Source organism: Pristiophorus japonicus, chromosome 10 (genome assembly GCF_044704955.1).
Source record: "Pristiophorus japonicus isolate sPriJap1 chromosome 10, sPriJap1.hap1, whole genome shotgun sequence".
Classification (NCBI taxonomy): Eukaryota; Metazoa; Chordata; class Chondrichthyes; family Pristiophoridae; genus Pristiophorus; species Pristiophorus japonicus.
The window spans coordinates 60,975,003-60,998,682 of record NC_091986.1 but is presented as its reverse complement, the minus strand read 5'-3'; the positions used below and the strand labels follow the sequence as shown (position 1 = coordinate 60,998,682).

Genomic DNA, 23,680 nt, shown 5'->3' with positions numbered 1-23,680 from the left:
TAGCAAGGAGAATTTTTACATTTCTGTTTTGTAATTTGTTTGCATGTTTTAAAAATTATTTTTCTTCTGCAAGTTCAGGCACCAACCTGCCCCCATTGCACCCACGGCCAGGTTCCTCTCACCTCTTTGTGCTTCTGCAAAACCACAACCCGTCCCCTCATTCCGTGTATGACCTGGCCCGATGTCCTTGACTAGCGTGCGCTACAGTGGTTAGTCTCGCAGCTATGGCTCCCCTGCTGAAAGCTTGATGTCCAATCTTCTCTTGCTTCCTGTTTCTGTTCTTCCTCGCCCCCTTCCCTGCGAGTAACCAGGAGAAAAAATGTTCTTGATTGATCCAAGATACTTTATGGTTTGGCAGTAGGGAACAAATTATCACCCTGAAAATCTAGTCTTGTTCTCTAAAGGTTGGTGATGGTAGAATATATTGCTAGCACACACTCACCAACCTACAATGCATCAGTTTAAGTGCTGAATCAATCCATTATCCTGTCAGGAAAAGCAATTCTAACCCTAGTTGCTGTGGAGTATTTGAACAAAGGAGCGCATGTGTCAGCTGCAGGAATATCATGGACAACATGAGCAAACCAACTTGTAGTTCACAATATTGGGAGGTTTTGAAATGGAGGCAAAAGCCTGAGAGAGAGCGCACAAACTCCACTTCTGCTCTTGACCTTCAGCAGCAGGTAAAGTTGGCGGGGTTATTTTGGCCAAAGGGTGAAAACAGGTGCAAAATGGGACCTGTGTTAATAAGCCACGCCTGTTTGAAAGTCTGGATTTAGCACACAGTTTTGGTCTTGATTGCTGTAATTTGAACTTGCCTGGGGGCGCTAAACCAGACCTGCAGGTTTACGATTCAAGTGCTGATTAGACGCAGTTTTTGTGGACAGAGTAAATGGGGTCCTTGCACCCACTGCCCTGCCTGGCACACCGGCACGTTGCAGGACGGCTTGGGCAGGGCAAGAGGGTGCACGGGTTTTCCGACATGGCACTGGGGGTTCGGAGGAGGGGTGTCCTTTACCGGCTGTCCTTTACCGGCAGGGCTGGGAAGGACACCAGCTCGCTCTGCCTGGCCTCATCCTCCTCACATTCCTTGTCTGGACCCCTCACAAGATGCCCATGACCAAGCACTCCCTTTCTCCTGGTGACACCTATAAAGTGGAGCAACACAGCACTTACTCTTTCTCGGTCAAGTCCTCAAGAGAATTTGCAGAATAAATGTTGCTATGGTGTTGAAGTCTTCAGAAAGTCTCCCAACGTGTTTTGACATCCTCTTCACAGTTCCAGCCGCAAGCGAACATGAAATGGTGAGAGTCTCTTGAAGTAGCGTTTGAAATCCATATCAATGCCATGTGTACTCTCTCCAGCTGGTCGGGTGTGTGGGGGAGTGTGTGTGTGGGGCGGCGAGAGGGCGTGTGTATGGGGGGGGGCAAGAGGGCGTGTGTGTGGGGGGCGAGAGGGGGTGGGGGGGGCGAGAGGGTGGGGGGGGGAGTGTGTGGGGGGTGGGGGGGTGGGGGTGTCGGGAGAGGGTGTGGGGGGAGGGGGAGAGGGTGTGGGGACAAGTGGTAGCCACCGAAATGCGGTGCCCCTTCCTCGATCGGTGCCAGCCCCTTACCGATGTTGGGGAAGTCCAGAACCAGGGGTCACAGTCTTCGGATAAGGGGTAAGCCATTTAGGACCGAGATGAGGAGAAACTTCTTCACTCAGAGAATTGTGAACCTGTGGAATTCTCTACCACAGAAAGTTGTTGAGGACAGTTTGTTAGATATATTCAAGAGGGAGTTAGATGTGGCCCTTATGGCTAAAGGGATCAAGGGGTATGGAGAGAAAGCAGGAAAGGGGTACTGAAGTGAATGATCAGCCATGATCTTATTGGATGGTGGTGCAGGCTCGAAGGGCCAAATGGCGTACTCCTGCACTTATTTTCTATGTTTTGATAATTCCCTATTTTCTCTCTCCTTTTTTAAGAAGTGGGGTTACATTAGCTACTCTCCAATCCATAGGAACTGAACCAGAGTCCATGGATTGTTGGAAAATGACCACCAATGCATCTACTATTTCGAAGGCCACTTCCTTAAGTACTCTGGAATGCAGACTATCAGGCCCTGAGGATTTATTGGCCTTCAGTACCTTCAATTTCCCTAACACCATTTCCTGACTAATAAGGATTTCCCTCAGTTCCTCCTTCTCACTAGACCCTCGACCCCCTAATATTTTCGGGAGGTTATTCGCGTCTTCCCTAGTGAAGACAGAACCAAAGTATTTGTTCAAATGGTCTTGCATTTCCTTGTTCCCCATTATGAATTCCCTTGATTCTGACTGCAAGAGACCTACATTAGTCTTCACTAATCTTTTTCTCCTCGCATATCCGTAGAAGCTTCTACAGTCAGTTTTTATGTTCCCTGCAAGCTTACTCACATACTCTATTTTCCGCCTCCTAATTAAACCCTTTGTCTTCCTCTGCTGAATTCTAAATTTCTCCCAGTCCTCAGGTTTGCTGCTTTTTCTAGCCAATTTATATGCCTCTTCCTTGGATTTAACACTATCCCTAATTTCCCTTGTTAGCCACGGTTGAACCACCTTTCCTGTTTTATTTTTACTCCAGACAGGGATGTACAATTGTTGAAGTTCACCCATGTGATCTTTAAATGTCTGCCATTGCCGATCCACCGTTAGCCCTTTAAGCATCATTCGCCAGTCTATCCTAGCCAATTCACATCTCATACCATCGAAGTTACCTTTCTTTAAGTTCAGGATCCTAGTCTCTGAATTCATTGTGTCACTCTCCATCTTAATGAAGAATTCTACCATATTATGGGCACTCTTCCCCAAGTGGCCCCGCATGACCAGATAGCTAATTAATCCTCTCTCATTACACAAGACCCAGTCTAGGATGGCTTGCTCTCTAATTGGTTCCTCGACATAATGGCCTAGAAAACCATCCCTTATCCACTCCAAGAAATCCTCCTCCACTGTATTGCTACCAGTTTGGTTAGCCCAATCAATATGCAGATTAAAGTCACCCATGATAACTGCTGTACCTTTATTGCACGCATCCCTAATTTCCTGTTTGATGCCATCCCCAAACTCCCTACCACTGTTTGGTGATCTGTACACAACACCCACTAACATTTTCTGTCCTTTGGTGTTTCACTGCTCTACCCATATAGATTCCACATCATCCACGCTAATGTCCTTCCTTACTATTGCGTTAATCTCCTCTTTAACCAGTAACGCTACCCCACCTCCTTTTCCTTCCTGCCTGTCCTTCCTGAATATTGAATACCCCTGGATGTCGAGTTCCCAGGCTTGGTTACCTTGGAGCCATGTCTCCGTAATTCCAATTGCATCATATCCGTTAACAGCTCTCTGTGCAGTCAATTCATCCACCTTATTACGAATGCTCCTCGCGTTGAGACTCAGAGCCTTTAGGCTTGTTTTTTTAACATTCTTTGTCCTTTTTGAATTATGTTGTAATGTGGCCCTTTTTGATTTTGGCCATTGATTTCTCTGCCCTCCACTCTTGCTTTTCTCCTTCCTACCTTTTGCTTCTGGCCCCATTCTACTTCCCGCTGACTCCCTGCATAGATTCCCGTCCCCCTGCCATAATAGTTTAACTCCTCCCCAATAGCACTAGCAAACACTCCGCCTAGGACATCGGTTCTGGTCCTGCCCAGGTGCAGACCGTGCGGTTTGTACTGGTCCCACCTCCCCCAGAACCGGTTCCAATGTCCCAGGAATTTGAATCTCTCCCCCTTGCACCATTCCTCAAGCCACGTATTCATCTGAGCTATCCTGCAATTCTTACTCTGACTAGTACGTGGCACTGGTAGCAATCCTGAGATTACTACCTTTGCGGTCCTGCTTTTTAATTTAACTCCTAGCTCCTTAAATTCGTCTTGTAGGACCTCATCCTATTTTTTACCTATATCATTGGTACCTATATGTACCACGACAACTGGCTGTTCACCCCCCCCCCCCCCCCAAATGCCCTTCAGCCGCTCCGAGACTTCCTTGACCTGGCACCACGGAGGCAATATACCATCCTGGGGTCTCATTTGCAGCCACAGAAACGCCTATCTATTCTCCTTACAATAGAATCCCCTATCACTATCGCTCTCCCACTCTTTTTCCTGCTCTCCTGTGCAGCAGAGCCACCCCTGGTGCCATGGACTTAGCTGCTGCTGTCCTCTCCTGATGAGTCACCTCCCCAACAGTACCCAAAGCAGTGTATCTGTTTTGGAGGGAGATGGCCGCAGAGGACCCCTGCACTACCTTCCTTCCACTGCTCTTCCTGATGGTCACCCATTCCCTATCTGCCTGAGTAACCTTTACCTGCGGTGTGAGCAACTCACTAAACGTGCTATTCATGACATCCTCAGCATCGCGGATGCTCCAGAGTGAATCGATGCGCAGCTCCAGTGCTGCAATGCGGTCTGACAGGTGCTGCAGCAGGATACACTTCCTGCACATGTAGTTGTCATGGACACTGGAAGCGTCCGAGTTCCCACATAGCACAGAAGGAGCATGGCACGGGTCTGGGCTCTCCTGCCATGGCTTAACCCTTAAGTTAACCTAATTGGTAAAAACGCCAAAGGTTTCTTACTGATCAGAAAAGAAAAAGTTTAAATACTCACCAATCAACCAGCCAATCACTTACCCTCTTGGCTGTGACGTCACACTTCGATTTTGTTTTACCTTCTGCCCCTGCAACTACCTCAGACTGCTGGGCCTCGCTGCAACTACCTCAGACTGCTGGGCCCCCTGCAACTACCTCAGACTGCTGGACCCCCTGCAACTACCTCAGACTGCTGGGCCCCCTGCAACTACCTCAGACTGCTGGGCCCCCTGCAACTACCTCAGACTGCTGGGCCCCCTGCAACTACCTCAGACTGCTGGGCCCCCTGCAACTACCTCAGACTGCTGGGCCCCCTGCAACTACCTCAGACTGCTGGGCCCCCTGCAACTACCTCAGACTGCTGGGCCTCGCTGCAACTACCTCAGACTGCTGGGCCTCGCTGCAACTACCTCAGACTGCTGGGCCTCGCTGCAACTACCTCAGACTGCTGGGCCTCGCTGCAACTACCTCAGACTGCTGGGCCCTGCTGCTCCCGACCTGCTCCGCTTCTCCGACTTACGCTCTTTTTAAACTGCCTGCTCCTCCGACTCTCTGATCTTCGTCAGAAGTGAATTCCTCGTCAACTTCGGCCCTCCTGCTCCTCGGACTCCTGGCCTCCCAAACTCACAGACTTCCACTCTCTGGGCTCCCCCGAACTCTCTGGGCTCCCCCGAACTCTCTGGGCTCCCCCGAACTCTCTGGGCTCCCCCGAACTCTCTGGGCTCCCCCGAACTCTCTGGGCTCCCAAACAGCATTTTACAGTCTTTATACCCAGTGCTTTTTCTTTCGCAGATCTGAGTTTCCAGGCAGCTGCTCGGACTGTGTCTGCTCCTGTTTATGATGCTTTGAAGTTGATGCGAGACCTGAGTCAGAATTTCCCAATCAAAGCCAGGTATGATCAGCAATATTTACACATTTCATCCGAAAAGTATTTTCTCTCTACATTATGTTGTGCTCATGCTTTTTAAAAAAAGGAGTCTTCTGTCGTCTAGATTCACCCACAATTCTGCATAACCAATTGGAACATTTGTGTTGATAGAAATTGTCAATATTAGTTTGCTGTTTGTGGCACCAGTTCCAGCGCACAGCACCACACACAACCCTGGAGCAGCAAAATATGGCCATTCGTCGCAATTCAGCAAGTAAGGAAAAGAATTAACAATTTGAAGGATCATAGCAAAATTCTTGTAGCAAGATAAACACATAGTTGAAATGTTTCTTATTTGGAGAATGTTGTAAGCATTCTGTAGTCACTGAACGTTGACGCTGTGGATGAAAGATAATCAATTGTGTACTTTTGTACACACCTTAAAGGACACAGTTCATATTCACAGATTTACACTATTTGAATGCAGTGATGTTCATGGCTTGATGTCTATTAAGAGAAACCCAGGGAAGTGAGTCAGGTTTGTGAATTTTCGATCTTGCTTGTGTTGCATTGTAACAGGCAGTGACTGTATTACCATTTCCATCTGCATTGCTCCTGAGAGGCCGAGGAATGGAGTCGGGCTTCAGCAATTGGGAAGCAATGACGCTCCTGGGAAGTTCCTATCAGAGTAATACCCATTTGTTAAAAATTGTAGTTATTTTCAAATATTTCAGCAACTTTTGTTTTGATTTTATAGAATTCTCTTGTTATTTTGTTTGCAATTTGTGCTTGCGTATATATCATGGCAACTGAACCCCGAGGTTGAATGGTGATTGATGCTTGCACTGTGTTCATTGTCCTTGTGCAGTCACTGTAAGTGACAGTGGGTGAGGGACTGCCCTGTGACTCGGAGCGGATAGATACATAGATACCATGTGGAAGAGGATATAATAGTGAATGGAATGCTCAGACATTGGGCAGATAAAACGGTTGAAAGATAACGTTACTGCAGGAACGGACAACTTAACATTGCAAGACTTTCTTCCCCTGCCCTTTGGTTGTTCCACTAAGGTTGCTTTAAAAACTGGGCATATTCTCTGTCAGTCTTTAATTCTAAGATGATTGAGCTTGACATCGCGGGCTGATGTCTGGAGCTTGACGCTGACACCTGCTGAGTTTTTCTCCAGTAATGGTTTTATTTCTTTGAGGCTACAAGGAAGGACCAGACAACCATTGCTCCAGCTGTATTGTTTTTAAGTTACCTTGGAATAATTCGAGGAGAAAGAGCGAGAAGAATATTTTAAATAGAAAACATTTTTCCTCCCTTCAAGTGTGGTGTTTTAGGTAATGACCTATACAGTACTGAGCTCGGCCAGAAATGTTTTAAACTTTGACAGACAAGGTGTTGCTTTGGTGATCTTGTATTGTAAATCTTGTTCTAACACAAGTCGCTGTGCCAAAAACTGCGGTCGGAGGCTTCCTTCTTACGAGCGCCTCCGACCCAAAAAAAATCTCTGAAACTACCTGGTGGTTGCAGTCGGAGGCTTTCATTCACTATGCAGCGCACGGGGAGATAGCTTCCATGTACGCAAGCTTTGGGAGTCTTGTGTCGGGCATGCGGACACTGTGGCTTGCCCAGTGGAGCTGGTCGAGTGTGGTCAGTGCTTCGATGATGGGGATGTTGGCCTGGTCGAGGACGCTAACGTTGGTGCATCTGTCCTTCCAGGGGATTTGTAGGATCTTGCGGACATCGTTGGTGGTATTTCTCCAGCGATTTGAGATGTCTACTGTACATGGTCCATGTCTCTGAGTCATACAGGAGGGCGGGTATTACTACAGCCCTGTATACCATGAGCTTGGTGGTAGATTTGAGGGCCTGATCTTCGAACACTCTCTTCCTCAGGCGGCCGAAGGCTGCGCTGGCGCACTGGAGGCGGTTTTGAACCTCGTATTCGATATCTGCCCTTGCTGATAAGCTCCCGAGGTATAGAAAATGGTCCACGTTGTCCAGGGCCGCGCCATGGATCTTGATGATGGGGGGCGGGGGGGGTGGGAATACTGTGTGGCGGGGTCAGGTTGGTGGAGGACCTTTGTCTTATGGATGTTTAGCGTAAGTCTATTTGGAACTCCTACACGGCAAGCGAGCCCCAGGTAGGCAGAGGAAACGTTACAAGGACATCCTCAAAGCCTCCCTGATAAAATGCAACATCCTCACTGGTGTCGTGGTGTCGGACCGGCCTATAAAGGCCCAGGTGCGTGGAGAGGCGGCGGCGGTCCGAGAGGCGGGAGTGCGTGGTGTCGGTGCGGCCTATAAAGGCCCAGGTGCGTGGAGAGGCGGCGGTGGTCCGAGAGGCGGGAGTGCGTGGTGTCGGACCGGCCTATAAAAGCCCAGCTGGTGCAGCTGCAACGGGAAGAGAAGGCAAAAAAGAAGTAGAAAGAAATCAAAAGGTGACGTCACAGCCAAGGGGGTAAGTGATTGGCTGGTGATTGGTGAGTAGCTTTTCTTTTTCTTTTTCTTTTTTATATCAGTAAGTAACCTGTTAACATTGTTGTTGCCAATTTAAGTGTATCTAAGGGTTAAGTCATGGCAGGAGAGCTCGGTCACGTGATATGCTCCTCCTGTACCATGTGGGAACTCAGGGACACTTCCGGTGTCCCTGACGACTACATCTGCGGGAAGTGTATCCGCCTCCAGCTCCTGATGGACCGCGTTGCGGAGTTGGAGCTGAGGGTGGATTCACTCTGGAGCATCCACGATGCTGAGAATGACGTGAGTAGCACGTGTAGCGAGTTGGTCTTACCGCAGATGAAGGGTCCACAGCCAGCTAGGGAATGGAAGACCAGCAGGAAGAGCAGTGCAAGGAAGGTAGTGCAGGGGTCCCCTACGGTCATTCACCCTGCAAAACAGATACACTGCTTTGAGTACTGTTGAAGGGGATGACTCATCAGGGGAGGGCAGCAGCAGCCAAGTTCATGGCAACATGGCTGGCTCTGTTGCACAGGAGGGCAGGAAAAAGAGTGGGAGAGCAATAGTGATAGGGGATTCAATTGTAAGGGGAATAGATAGGCGTTTCTGCGGCCGCAACCGAGACTCCAGGATGGTATGTTGCCTCCCTGGTGCAAGGGTCAAGGATGTCTCGGAGCGGGTGCAGGACATTCTAAAAAGGGAGGGAGAACAGCCAGTTGTCGTGGTGCACATTGGTACCAACGACATAGGTAAAAAAAAGGGATGAGGTCCTACGAGACGAATTTAAGGAGCTAGGAGCTAAATTAAAAAGTAGGACCTCAAAAGTAGTAATCTCGGGATTGCTACCAGTGCCACGTGCTGGTCAGTGGGAATCGCAGGATAGCGCAGATGAATACGTGGCTTGAGCAGTGGTGCAGCAGGGAGGGATTCAAATTCCTGGGGCATTGGAACAGGTTCTGGGGGAGGTGGGACCAGTACAAAGCGGACGATCTGCACCTGGGCAGGACCGGAACCAATGTCCTAGGGGGAGTGTTTGCTCGTGCTGTTGGGGAGGAGTTAAACTAATATGGCAGGGGGATGGGAACCAATGCAGGGAGACAGAGGGAAACAAAAAGGAGACAAAAGCAAAAGACAGAAAAGAGATGAGTAAAAGTGGAGGGCAGAGAAACCCAAGGCAAAAAACAAAAAGGGCCACTGAATTTAAAGGAGCTGAGGAGGGGTCAAAACTAAAAATCATGGTTTAAAAACTAGGATTAAAACACTCGACCTAAACGCACGCTGCATTCGAAATAAAGTAAATGAGTTGACGGCACAAATCATTACAAATGGGTATGATTTGGTGGCCATTACAGAAACATGGTTGCAGGGTGGCCAAGACTGGGAATTAAACATACAGGGGTATCTGACGATTCGGAAAGAGAAACAAGAAGGGAAAGGAGGTGGGGTAGCTCTGTTAATGAAGGATGATATCAGGGCAGTTGTGAGAGACGATATTGGCTCTAATGAACAAAATGTTGAATCATTGTGGGTGGAGATTAAAGATAGTAAGGGGAAAAAGTCACTGGTGGGCGTAGTTTATAGGCCCCCAAATAATAACGTCACGGTGGGGCAGGCAATAATCAAGGGAATAATGGAAGCATGTGAAAAAGGAATGGCAGTAGTCATGGGGGATTTTAACCTACACATCGATTGGTCAACTCAAATCGCACGGGGTCCTGGAGGAGGAATTCATAGAATGCATACGGGATTGTTTTTTAGAACAGTATGTTACAGAACTTACAAGGGAGCAAGCTATCTTCGATCTGGTCCTGTGTAATGAGACAGGAAAAATAAACGATCTCCTAGTAAAAGATCCTCTCGGAATGAGTGATCACAGTATGGTTGAATTTGTAATACAGATTGAGGGTGAGGAAGTTGTGTCAGAAACAAGCGTACTATGCTTAAACAAAGGGGACTACAGTGTGATGAGGGCAGAATTGGCTAAAGTAGACTGGAAATACAGACTAAACGGTGGCACAATTGAGGAACAGTGGAGGACTTTTAAGGAGCTCTTTCATAGTACGCAACAAAAATATATTCCAGTGAAAAAGAAGGGCGGTAAGAGAAGGGATAACCAGCCGTGGATAACCAAGGAAATAAAGGAGAGTATCAAATCAAAGACCAATGCGTATAAGGTGGCCAAGGTTAGTGGGAAATTAGAAGATTGGGAAAACAACAGCAAAGAATTACTAAAAAAGCAATAAAGAAAGGAAAGATAGATTACGAAGGTAAACTTACGCAAAACATAAAAACAGATAGTAAAAGCTTTTACAGATATATAAAACGGAAAAGAGTGACTGAAGTAAATGTTAGTCCCTTAGAAGGTGAGAAGGGGGATTTACTAATGGGAAATGTGGAAATGGCTGAGACCTTAAACAATTATTTTGCTTCGATCTTCACAGTGGAAGACACAAAAACCATGCCAAAAATTGCTGGTCACAGGAATGTGGGAAGGGAGGACCTTGAGACAATCATTATCACTCGGTGGGGTAGTGCTGGACAGGCTAATGGGACTCAAGGTAGACAAGTCCCCTGGCCCTGATGAAATGCATCCCAGGGTATTAAAAGAGATGACGGAAGTTAAAGCAGATGCATTCGTTATAATCTACCAAAGTTCTCTGGACTCTGGGGAGGTACCAGCGGATTGGAAAGCAGCTAATGTAACGCCTCTGTTTAAAAAAGGGGGCAAAAGGCAGGTAACTATAGGCCGGTTAGTTTAACATCTGTAGTGGGGAAAATGCTTGAAGCTATCATTAAGGAAGAAATAGCGGGACATCTAGATAGGAATAGTGCAATCAAGCAGACGCAGCATGGATTCATGAAGGGGAAATCATGTTTAACTAATTTACTGGAATTCTTTGAGGATATAACGAGCATGGTAGATAGAGGTGTACCGATGGATGTGGTGTATTTAGATTTCCAAAAGGCATTCGATAAGGTGCCACACAAAAGGTTACTGCAGAAGATAGAGGTACGCGGAGTCAGAGGAAATGTATTAGCATGGATAGAGAATTGGCTGGTGAACAGAAAGCAGAGAGTCGGGATAAATGGGTCCTTTTCGGTTTGGAAATCGGTGGTTAGTGGTATGCCACAGGGATCGGTGCTGGGACCACAACTGTTTACAATATACATAGATGACCTGGAAGAAGGGACAGAGTGTATTGTAACAAAATTTGCAGATGACACAAAGATTAGTGGGAAAGCGGGTTGTGTAGAGAACACAGAGAGGCTGCAAAGAGATTTGGATAGGTTAAGCGAATGGGCTAAGGTTTGGCAGATGGAATACAATATCGAAAAGTGTGAGGTCATCCACCTTGGGGAAAAAAACAGGAAAAGGGAATATTATTTGAATGGGGAGAAATTACAACATGCTGAGGTGCAGAGGGACCTGGGGGTCCTTGTGCATGAATCCCAAAAAGTTAGTTTGCAGGTGCAGCAGGTAATCAGGAAGGTGAATGGAATGTTGGCCTTCATTGTGAGAGGGATGGAGTACAAAAGCAGGGAGGTCCTGCTGCAACTGTATAGGGTATTGGTGAGGCCGCACCTGGAGTACTGCGTGCAGTTTTGGTCACCTTACTTAAGGAAGGATATACTGGCTTTGGAGGGGGTACAGAGACGATTCACTCGGCTGATTCCGGAGATGAGGGGGTTACCTTATGATGATAGATTGAGTAGACTGGGTCTTTACTCGTTGGAGTTCAGAAGGATGAGGGGTGATCTTATAGAAACATTTAAAATAATGAAAGGGATAGACAAGATAGAGGCAGAGAGGTTGTTTCCACTGGTCGGGGAGACTAGAACTAGGGGGCACAGCCTCAAAATACGGGGGAGCCAATTTAAAACCGAGTTGAGAAGGAATTTCTTCTCCCAGAGGGTTGTGAATCTGTGGAATTCTCTGCCCAAGGAAGTAGTTGAGGCTAGCTCATTGAAGTCACAGATAGATAGATTTTTAACCAATAAGGGAATTAAGGGTTATGGGGAGCGGGCGGGTAAGTGGAGCTGAGTCCACGGCCAGATCAGCCATGATCTTATTGAATGGCGGAGCAGGCTCGAGGGGCTAGATGGCCTACTCCCGTTCCTAATTCTTATGTTCTTATGTTCATATCGGACTGTTCAGTCACCTGAGAACTCACTTTTGAAGTGGAAGCAAGTCTTCCTCGATTTCGAGGGACTGCCTGTGATGATGACTCAAGTATGTGTTGGAGTCATAGAAACATAGAAAATAGGTGCAGGAGTAGGCCATTCGGCCCTTCTAGCTTGCACCGCCATTCAATGAGTTCATGGCTGAACATTCAACTTCAGTACCCCATTCCTGCTTTCTCGCCATACCCCTTGATCCCCCTAGCAGTAAGGACCTCATCTAACTCCTTTTTGAATATATTTAGTGAATTGGCCTCAACAACTTTCTGTGGTAGAGAATTCCACAGGTTCACCACTCTCTGGGTGAAGAAGTTCCTCCGCATCTCGGTCCTAAATGGCTTACTCCTTATCCTTAGACTGTGACCCCTGGTTCTGGACTTCCCCAACATTGGGAACATTCTTCCTGCATCTAACCTGTCTAACCCCGTCAGAATTTTATATGTTTCTATGAGGTCCCCTCTCATTCTTCTGAACTCCAGTGAATACAAGCCCAGTTGATCCAGTCTTTCTTGATAGGTCAGTCCCGCCATCCCGGGAATCAGTCTGGTGAACCTTCGCTGCACTCCCTCAATAGCAAGAATGTCCTTCCTCAGGTTAGGAGACCAAAACTGTACACAATACTCCAGGTGTGGCCTCACCAATGCCCTGTACAACTGTAGCAACACCTCCCTGCCCCTGTACTCAAATCCCCTTGCTATGAAGGCCAACATGCCATTTGCTTTCTTAACCGCCTGCTGCACCTGCATGCCAACCTTCAATGACTGATGTACCATGACACCCAGGTCTCTTTGCACCTCCCCTTTTCCTAATCTGTCACCATTCAGATAATAGTCTGTCTCTCTGTTTTTACCACCAAAGTGGATAACCTCACATTTATCCACATTATACTTCATCTGCCATGCATTTGCCCACTCACCTAACCTATCCAAGTCGCTCTGCAGCCTCACAGCATCCTCCTCGCAGCTCACACTGCCACCCAACTTAGTGTCATCCGCAAATTTGGAGATACTACATTTAATCTCCTCATCTAAATCATTAATGTACAGTGTAAACAGCTGGGGCCCCAGCACAGAACCTTGCGGTACCCCACTAGTCACTGCCTGCCATTCTGAAAAGTACCCATTTACTCCTACTCTTTGCTTCCTGTCTGACAACCAGTTCTCAATCCATGTCAGTACACTACCCCCAATCCCATGTGCTCTAACTTTGCACATCAATCTCTTGTGTGGGACCTTGTCGAACGCCTTCTGAAAGTCCAAATATACCACATCAACTGGTTCTCCCTTATCCACTCTACTGGAAACATCCTCAAAAAATTCCAGAAGATTTGTCAAGCATGATTTCCCTTTCACAAATCCATGCTGACTTGGACCTATCATGTCACCTCTTTCCAAATGCACTGCTATGACATCCTTAATAATTGATTCCATCATTTTACCCACTACCGATGTCAGGCTGACCGGTCTATAATTCCCTGTTTTCTCTCTCCCTCCTTTTTTAAAAAGTGGGGTTACATTGGCTACCCTCCACTCCATAGGAACTGATCCAGAGTCAATGGAATGTTGGAAAATGACTGTCAACGCATCCACTATTTCCAAGGCCACCTCCTTAAGTACTCTGGGATGCAGTCCATCAGGCCCTGGGGATTTATCGGCCTTCAATCCCATCAATTTCCCCAACACAATTTCCCGGCTAATAAGGATTTCCCTCAGTTCCTCCTCCTTACTAGACCCCCCGACCCCTTTTATAACCGGAAGGTTGTTCGTGTCCTCCTTCGTGAATACCGAACCAAAGTACTTGTTCAATTGGTCCGCCATTTCTTTGTTCCCCGTTATGACTTCCCCTGATTCTGACTGCAGGGGACCTACGTTTGTCTTTACTAACCTTTTTCTCTTTGCATATCTATAGAAACTTTTGCAATCCGTCTTAATGTTCCCTGCAAGCTTCTTCTCATACTCCATTTTCCCTGCCCTAATCAAACCCTTTGTCCTCCTCTGCTGAGTTCTAAATTTCTCCCAGTCCCCAGGTTCGCTGCTATTTCTGGCCAATTTGTATGCCACTTCCTTGGCTTTAATACTATCCCTGATTTCCCTTGATAGCCACGGTTGAGCCACCTTCCCTTTTTTATTTCTATGCCAGTCACGTGGGCCTGGATCACCAATCATGATGCAGTATTCTCATTGATAATAGTGGGAACTCCGTTTGTACGGACTCCTATTACTATCAATGAGAAACCCGCTAAAACAGCACATCACAGCACCATAAATTAAAAAAAACACCTCATATATTTAACATTAATTGAAATTAAATGTTTTCGAAAAAAATATATTTTTTGGAATTTTTAAAAATGTTTTTTAATAGGGTTAAAAATAAACTTACCTTAATGGACAAGCTTTTTAATATAAATATGAATGATTAAATTTAATTTTTCTATATTTTAGAAGCGTGACGCTGGTACAGGTAGGCTATATGCCTGCTTTTACCAGGCGTAAGAGTTTGAAGGCTCTTTGCTGGGTCAATAGCCCAACCTCTCCCGAACGATGTCCTCCCTCTGGGGCTGCGCAGGATATGTCTAAAGACATTTTGACAGATCGGTAAAGCCGGTTCTCGGCACATGCGCGTCTTGCCCCGAGGACCGGCTGTTGCGATACCTCGTTGGGTGTGTGCGCTCCGTACGGACCCGGCAAGGCCAGGATTTCAGACCAATCTTTTTGCACCAGGAGGCATTGTTTGTAATTTTAAAAAGCTATAACATTTTGTTAGTTCGGCTACAATCGGAAACTGGAGTTGCGCCCTTGCTCTCTGATCCCATTTCTCGGGTGCGATCTTCCACTGGGATAGTCCCTAAACTGAGACAGACCCATTCCTGGGATAGTCCCTAAACTGAGATAGACTCATTACTGGGATAGTCCCTAAACTGAGATAGACTCATTACTGGGATAGTCCCTAAACTGAGATAGACTCATTACTGGGATAGTCCCTAAACTGAGATAGACTCATTACTGGGATAGTCCCATTACTGGGATAGACCCATTACTGGGATAGGCCCTAAACTGGGATAGACTCATTACTGGGATAGTCCCTAAACGGGGATAGTCCCATTACTGGGATAGACCCATTACTGGGATAGACTCATTTCTGGGATAGTCCCATTACTGGGATAGACACATTACTGGGATAGTCTCATTGCTGGGATAGTCCCATTACTGGGATAGACCCATTACTGGGATAGTCCCTTACTGGGATAGTCCCATTACTGGGATAGTCCCATTACTGGGATAGACTCTTTACTGGGATAGTCCCATTACTGGGATAGACCCTTTACTGGGATAGACTCATTGCTGGGATAGTCCCTAAACTGGGATAGACCCATTACTGGGATCGTCCCTGAACTGGGATAGACCCATTACTGGGATAGTCCCATTACTTGGATAGACCCTTTACTGGGATAGACCCATTACTGGGATAGTCCCATTATTGGGATAGACCCATTACTGGGATAGACTCTTTACTGGGGTAGTCCCATGACTGGGATAGACCCTTTACTGGGATATACCCATTACTGGGATAGACTCATTACTGGGATAGTCCCTAAACTGGGATAGACTCATTACTGGGATAGTCCCATTCCTGGGATAGACCCATTACTGGGATAGACCCATCACTGGGATAGTCCCATCACTGGGATAGACACATTACTGGGATAGTCTCATTACTGGGATAGTCCCATTACTGGGATAGACTCTTTACTGGGATAGTGCCTAAACTGGGATAGTCCCTAAACTGGGATAGACCCATTACTGGGATCGTCCCTAAACTGGGATAGACCCATTACTGGGATAGACTCATTGCTGGGATAGTCCCTAAACTGGGATAGACCCATTACTGGGATCGTCCCTGAACTGGGATAGACCCATTACTGGGATAGTCCCATTACTTGGATAGACCCTTTACTGGGATAGACCCATTACTGGGATAGTCCCATTATTGGGATAGACCCATTACTGGGATAGACTCTTTACTGGGATAGTCCCATTATTGGGATAGACCCATTACTGGGATAGACTCTTTACTGGGGTAGTCCCATGACTGGGATAGACCCTTTACTGGGATATACCCATTACTGGGATAGACCCATTACTGGGATAGTCCCTAAACTGGGATAGACTCATTACTGGGATAGTCCCATTCCTGGGATAGACCCATTACTGGGATAGACCCATCACTGGGATAGTCCCATCACTGGGATAGACACATTACTGGGATAGTCTCATTACTGGGATAGTCCCATTACTGGGATAGACTCTTTACTGGGATAGTGCCTAAACTGGGATAGTCCCTAAACTGGGATAGACCCATTACTGGGATCGTCCCTAAACTGGGATAGACCCTTTACTGGGATAGACTCATTGCTGGGATAGTCCCTAAACTGGGATAGACCCATTACTGGGATCGTCCCTGAACTGGGATAGACCCATTACTGGGATAGTCCCATTACTTGGATAGACCCTTTACTGGGATAGACCCATTACTGGGATAGTCCCATTATTGGGATAGACCCATTACTGGGATAGACTCTTTACTGGGATAGTCCCATTACTGGGATCGACCCATTACTGGGATAGTCCCATTACTGGGATAGACACATTACTGGGATAGTCCCATTACTGGGATAGACTCATTACTGGGATAGACACATTACTGGGATAGACCCATTACTGGGATAGACCCATCACTGGGATAGTCCCATCACTGGGATAGACACATTACTGGGATAGTCTCATTACTGGGATAGTCCCATTACTGGGATAGACTCTTTACTGGGATAGTGCCTAAACTGGGATAGTCCCTAAACTGGGATAGACCCATTACTGGGATCGTCCCTAAACTGGGATAGACCCATTACTGGGATAGTCCCATTACTTGGATAGACCCTTTACTGGGATAGACCCATTACTGGGATAGTCCCATTACTGGGATAGACCCATTACTGGGATAGGCTCTTTACTGGGATAGTCCCATGACTGGGATAGACCCTTTACTGGGATAGACCCATTACTGGGATCGTCCCATTACTGGGATCGTCCCTAAACTGGGATAGACCCATTACAGTGATAGACCCTTTACTGGGATAGACCCATTACTGGGATAGTCCTATTACTGAGATAGACCCATTACTGGGATAGTCCCATTACTAGGATAATCCCATTACTGGGATAGAGCCATTACTGGGATAGACTCATTACTGGGATAGACCCATTACTTTCATAGTCCCGTTAGTGGGATAGTCCCATTACTGGGATAGACCCTTTACTGGGATAGACCCATTGCTGGGATAGTCCCATTACTGGGATCGTCCCTAAACTGGGATAGACCCATTATTGGGATAGTCCCATTACTGGGATAGACCCATTACTGGGATAGACTCATTACTGGGATAGTCCCTAAATTGGTATAGACCCATTACTGGGATAGACTCATTTCTGGGATCGACCCATGACTGGGATGGACCCATTACTGGGATAGACTCATTACTGGGATAGTCCCTAAACTGGGATAGACCCATTACTGGGATAGACCCATTACTGAGATAGTCCCTAAACTGGGATAGACCCATTACTGGGATAGTCCCTAAACTGGGATAGACTCATTACTGGGATAGTCCCATTAGACCCATTACTGGGATAGTCCCATTACTGGGATAGTCCCTAAACTGGGATAGACCCATTACTGGGATAGACCCATTACTGGGATGGTCCCTAAACTGGGATAGTCCCATTACTGGGATATAGACATTACTCTGATAGTCCCATGACTGGGATAGTCCCATTACTGGGATAGTCCCATTACTGGGATAGACACATTACTGGGATAGTCCCATTACTGGGATAGACACATTACTGGGATAGTCCCATTACTGGGATAGACACATTACTGGGATAGACACATTACTGGGAGAGACCCATTACTGGGATAGTCCCATTACTGGGATAGACTCATTACTCGGATAGACCCATTACTGGGATAGTCCCATTACTGGGATAGACTCATTCCTGGGATAGTCCCATTACTGGGATTGTCCCATTGCTGGGATAGTCCCATTGCTGGGATAGTCCCAAAACTGGGATAGACTCATTACTGGGATAGACCCATTACTGGGATAGTCCCATTACTGGGATAGTCTCATTACTGGGATAGACCCATTACTGGGACAGTCCCATTACTGGGATAGACCCATTACTGGGATAGACCCATTACTGGGATAGACCCATTACTGGGATAGTCCCATTACTGGGATAGACCCATAACTGGGATAGACTCATTACTGGGATAGTCTCATTACTGAGATAGACCCATTACTGGGATAGTCCCATTACTGGGATCGTCTCATTACTGGGATAGACCCATAACTGGGATAGTCCCATTACTGGGATCGTCTCATTACTGGGATAGACCCATAACTGGGTAGACTCATTACTGGGATAGACCCATTACTGGGATAGACTCATTACTGGGATAGTCCCATTACTGGGATAGTCCCATTACTGGGATAGACTCATTACTGGGATAGTCCCATTACTGGGATAGACCCATTACTGGGATAGACCCTTTACTGGGATAGACCCATTACTGGGACAGACTCTTTACTGGGATAGACCCATTACTGGGATAGTCCCATTACTGGGATAGACCCTTTACTGGGATAGACCCATTACTAGGCTAGACTCATTACTGGGATAGACCCTTTACTGGGATAGTCCCATTACTGGGATAGTCCCATTACTGGGATAGACACTTTACTGGGATAGTCCCATTACTGGGATAAACTCTTTACTGGGATAGACCCTTTACTGGGATAGTCCCATTACTGGGATAGACCCTTTACTGGGATAGTCCCATTACTGGGATAGACCCTTTACTGGGATAGACCCATTACTAGGCTAGACTCATTACTGGGATAGACCCTTTACTGGGATAGTCCCATTACTGGGATAGTCCCATTACTGGGATAGACACTTTACTGGGATAGTCCCATTACTGGGATAAACTCTTTACTGGGATAGACCCTTTACTGGGATAGTCCCATTACTGGGATAGACCCTTTACTGGGATAGTCCCATTACTGGGATAGACCCATTACTGGCATGGACCCTTTACTGGGATAGACCCATTACTGGGATAGTCCCTAAACTGGGATAGACCCATTACTGGGATAGACTCATTACTGGGAGAGACCCATTACTGGGATAGACCCATTAATGGGATAGACCCATTACCGGGATAGTCCCATTACCGGGATAGTCCCATTACTGGGATAGTCCCATTACCGGGATAGATTCATTACTGGGATAGACCCATTACTGGGATAGACTCATTACTGGGATAGACCCATTACACGATAATCCCATTACTGGGATAGACTCATTACTGGGAGAGACCCATTACTGGGATAGTCCCTAAACTGGGATAGTCCCATTACTGGGATCGACACATTTCTGGGATAGACTCATTACTGGGATAGACACATTACTGGGATAGACCTATTACTGGGATAGACACATTACTGGGATAGTCCCATTACTGGGATAGACACATTACTGGTATAGACTCATTACTGGGAGAGACCCATTCCTGGGATAGTCCCATTACTGGGATAGTCCCTAAACTGGGATAGACTCATTACCGGGATAGACCCATTACCGGGACAGTCCCATTACTGGGATAGACTCATTACTGGGATAGTCCCATTACTGGGATAGACCCATTACTGGGATAGACCCATTACTGGGATTGTCCCTAAACTGGGATAGTCCCATTACTGGGATAGTCCCTAAACTGGGATAGACCCATTACTGGAATAGTCGCATTACTGGGATAGTCCCATTCCTGGAATAGACTCATTACTGGGATAGAATCATTCCTGGGATAGTCATTCCTGGGATAGTCATCCTGGGATAGAGTCATTACCGGGATAGACCTGGGATAGTCCCATTACTGGGATCGACTCATTCTTGGGATAGACCCTTTACTGGGATAATCCTGGGATAGTCCCATTACCGGGATAGACCCTTTACCTTGATAGACCCATTACTGGGATAGTTTGGATAGACCCATTACTGGATCTGCCCTTGTCCTGAGGAACAGTTGGACTTGTTAAGCCCGCGTAGCTCCTTTGCTGGCCAATTGATGGAAGCGGGTCTGATGACCTCATTTGACAATGCATCATCAGCCAGTTTTCTTAAAGGGACCATGCACAAATTTATTTTGACATTTGTGCTGTCTGTGTGCCTGACCACACTCTATCTGAATATAATTGTAAAGAAATTTTGTATTGATTTTGCCATCGCTTTCAAGTTGCTCGCCCATCCTTGGCCCACGATCCCCGGCCCCTGGCCCCCGACATTGGCCCCTGATCCCGCCCTGCCTCTGATCACACCCGCTGCCCCCCCCCCCCCCCCTGGAAAATTGTGCCCACAGTATTTTGCTAGCATAGTTTATTTAGTGTGTGTACTGATCATATTTGGAATGCAAGCACTCAGGAATAAAACATTTGGACGAGTATTAAATTGAAATTGTGAACATTTTCTTACTTGATGACCTTTGATGGAAGCATTTGAAAAATAGTACTATTTAATTGGAAAGTTGCAATACTTAGTATAGTTTTTATTCAATACGATGTCATAAAATATTATTATTGGGAGAAGAGAGAGGGAGAACAAGTTATTTGTGAAAGGAGAGATGATACCAGTCGGGGAACCTCTCCTGCTGCTGACACACAATGGCAATGTGGGTACGGACCACGCATGAAGTTCTGACTAGAATCAGTTGTGGGCAGATTGAGCGCAGATTTCCATGTTGTGCTGTTGGTGTGTGAGGCTCCAGCATAGACTCATAACATTACCTCCAATATCTTTATTGTTCATTGTAACTTTTAACACTGGCATAAAACTGTCGAGGGAGTGCATCATCTCCAAGAACATTGACATTTTAAAGCGGTCAGAATGGGACATAGATTTTCAAAACACATCCAGTTCAGTAAACAGAAAAAGCAACAGTTGATGCAGGAAAAGAAAAATAAGCTAATTTGATAAAACAAACAGGAAATTATTATTACACGTATCGAATTAAAATTTTAAAAAGTTACTGGTCCCAGCAGAATGAGGCCTAAACCGCAGTTGGCCTGTTGGGAATAATCAGGCCCTGAACCCTGAAGCCGACCATAGTGCCACTGATCGACTGTCTCTCTCACCCATCCATCACGTTCCCCATTGTCGGCTCATTCCTGTTTCAGGTCCTTGGCTTTATTTTTCTGCATCTAAGTGCAATGTCTTTGCTTCTTAAAATTAATTGACAGAAAATGATGGGCTGGCTTTGCACATCGTTCCGATTCCTCAGTACGCCCAAAAGAACAATATCCAACCACGTCTTACAGAAACAAGCGCACAGATGAAATAAAATACCATAGCACACACAATCAAACTTAAACTGCAAGTAAATGTTAAACAACTCCCATCCATGGAAACAAAAGTCTTAAAAACTGCTGTCTGCGTACAGTAGGTGATCGCTGATGCCAAACTTTTTTCATTAACTTCAGTCATATGATTCACAACACCTCACGCAGTATCAGGGCCGAATTGAAGAGCTGATGGGAATGATGCATTTGATATAACATGTTGAGAGCACACTCTGCCATCCGATCCTGACACTGTCTGGTGATGCTGCATCAGGCCATGATTGTGTTTGTATTCATACTATTGCAATCCAGTCATATCCATTTGCTTGCTGCACAAGAGACAGCCCACCTTCTCTGGGCACAGCAGAGAGCTTGCAGCATCAACGTTTGTGTAAGACATGGCCACAAAAAAGGGAACATTTCAGAGTGGGAAAAAAATGAATGTCATATAATGTCTGTTTCAAAAATGTTTATTTGAATTTACCCACAGATCGCTGACAAGAATAGTGGTGAACCAGGAAATGAGACATGAAATTGAGGCAAATCAAAAGGTAGGCTATCTTTGCCGGAGAAACTGTAGTTCTCCAGGAATCCAGGCAACTGCATCAAATATTTACAAATGTAAGTTAGTACTAACTAGACAGTAATGTGCGTTAACTAATTGCCAACTTTGAATTTAATCAAAAATAAATTCTTGCATTAGAGTTAATTATTTGAACAGTTCCAGCAATAAAATGTGTTCTGCCCCTGAGGCCATGTAAGACTTTGCTTTGATTACTCTGAATTACTCTTAGTGCAGACATGACTGTTCTCTGTAATGTGTTAAAAACATTAGATCTGCCATCCAATCCTTACTCATCATCTTGGGAAGCACATGTTGACTCTGCACAGAAACCTGTTTATAAGTTCTCTCAGAAATGAGCACTTTGGATAAATCTGTTGATCTTGTTACCGTTATTGTCTCCACCTAAATTTAAAAAGTCAGAGTTGAAGATTATCATGGTTGCTTTTTCTGAGTAGTTAGAATTTTGGGATAACTTTCTTGTATTTTATTTCAGAGCATATTTTAGAATGTAAGCGCAGGATAAATTTAAATTAAAACATTGCAATAAGCTGACACCCGACCAAAGCACTTAACATTGTTCACATACATAGTCACACACACAAGTGCTTTTGTAGGATAGGTCAACGATAAAATCGTGTGTAGGCTCTCACTGTACAGGTAGTTAGGAATATGAGGGTAGTCTTTTTATATCAAAAAAAATGCAAATCAAAGCTTGTAGCGGCAGAATAATGTTCAGGTCATAGAAAATAACAAATTCTTAACTGAACTGTTTAAAATCTATCGGTTAAAAAGGTCACTGATTACCCTGTACATTTTTCATTGAGACAGAATCACAAAGTCTAATGTTTTGAAGTATATTTTAGTACTGCTTCAATATCAATAAATACATTGTAAACATGACAAATAGTTGAAAAACTTCTAATAATTGATTTATTAAATCAATCCATTTAATTGGACATAATCTCTGTTTACAAACATTCATTGTCATTTCACAATCGTTATTCATCCATCAGAATTAAAACACTACTGTGCCCTTCTTTGTCTTTACATTGTCTGCAACTTTTATCTCATTATTGCTGCAGACCTTGCTTGTGAGCTGTAATTCACACACTGAAAATATTTCCTTGTGATAATTTGATTTGTTGACAGACTCCTAGCTCAGCTGCAAAGATGCTTCTGTGCAAACTGCTTTGAAATTAAGGAAAATACTAACATTCTGATATTTAGTTTTGAAGATATAGACCAGTTAAATAAAGATTTCAGTAATAACACCTCATAGCCCTCAGCAAGAGTTCTGGCCACATAACATGCCTGGCAGTTAATATCTGGCAGACAAAGCAGGAGCCAAGAACGAGCCAACTCGAGAAAGGATATGATCGTTAGATCCAATTAAAGTGATATCCAGCTGTTGGCCATCAGCAGGATACAACTGGCGAGTGTCGGAAAAAAATGCTTAAAGTTGCATCATATGGTGGCAACCCGAGGGAAAATCTTTGTGACACTCACACCAAGCATTTCAGCACTTGTTTAAA

At 45.6% G+C, this 23,680-nt stretch overlaps 2 protein-coding genes across 6 annotated transcripts in view; one reads left to right on the top strand and one right to left on the bottom strand.

Moving 5' to 3' along the window:
* The window catches only part of LOC139274997 (uncharacterized), a 288,146-nt gene that overhangs the window by 121,768 nt on the left and 142,698 nt on the right, over nt 1–23,680 (bottom strand). The gene's annotated exons all lie outside the window — the stretch shown is intronic.
* LOC139274744 (UDP-glucose:glycoprotein glucosyltransferase 2-like) overlaps nt 1–23,680 on the top strand; it is a 164,106-nt gene that overhangs the window by 67,256 nt on the left and 73,170 nt on the right. The window contains exons 10-11 of the mRNA XM_070891431.1: nt 5,408–5,507; nt 22,074–22,134. Of these exons, the coding sequence (XP_070747532.1) occupies nt 5,408–5,507; nt 22,074–22,134 (161 nt within the window). The remainder of the gene's footprint in view (nt 1–5,407; nt 5,508–22,073; nt 22,135–23,680) is intronic.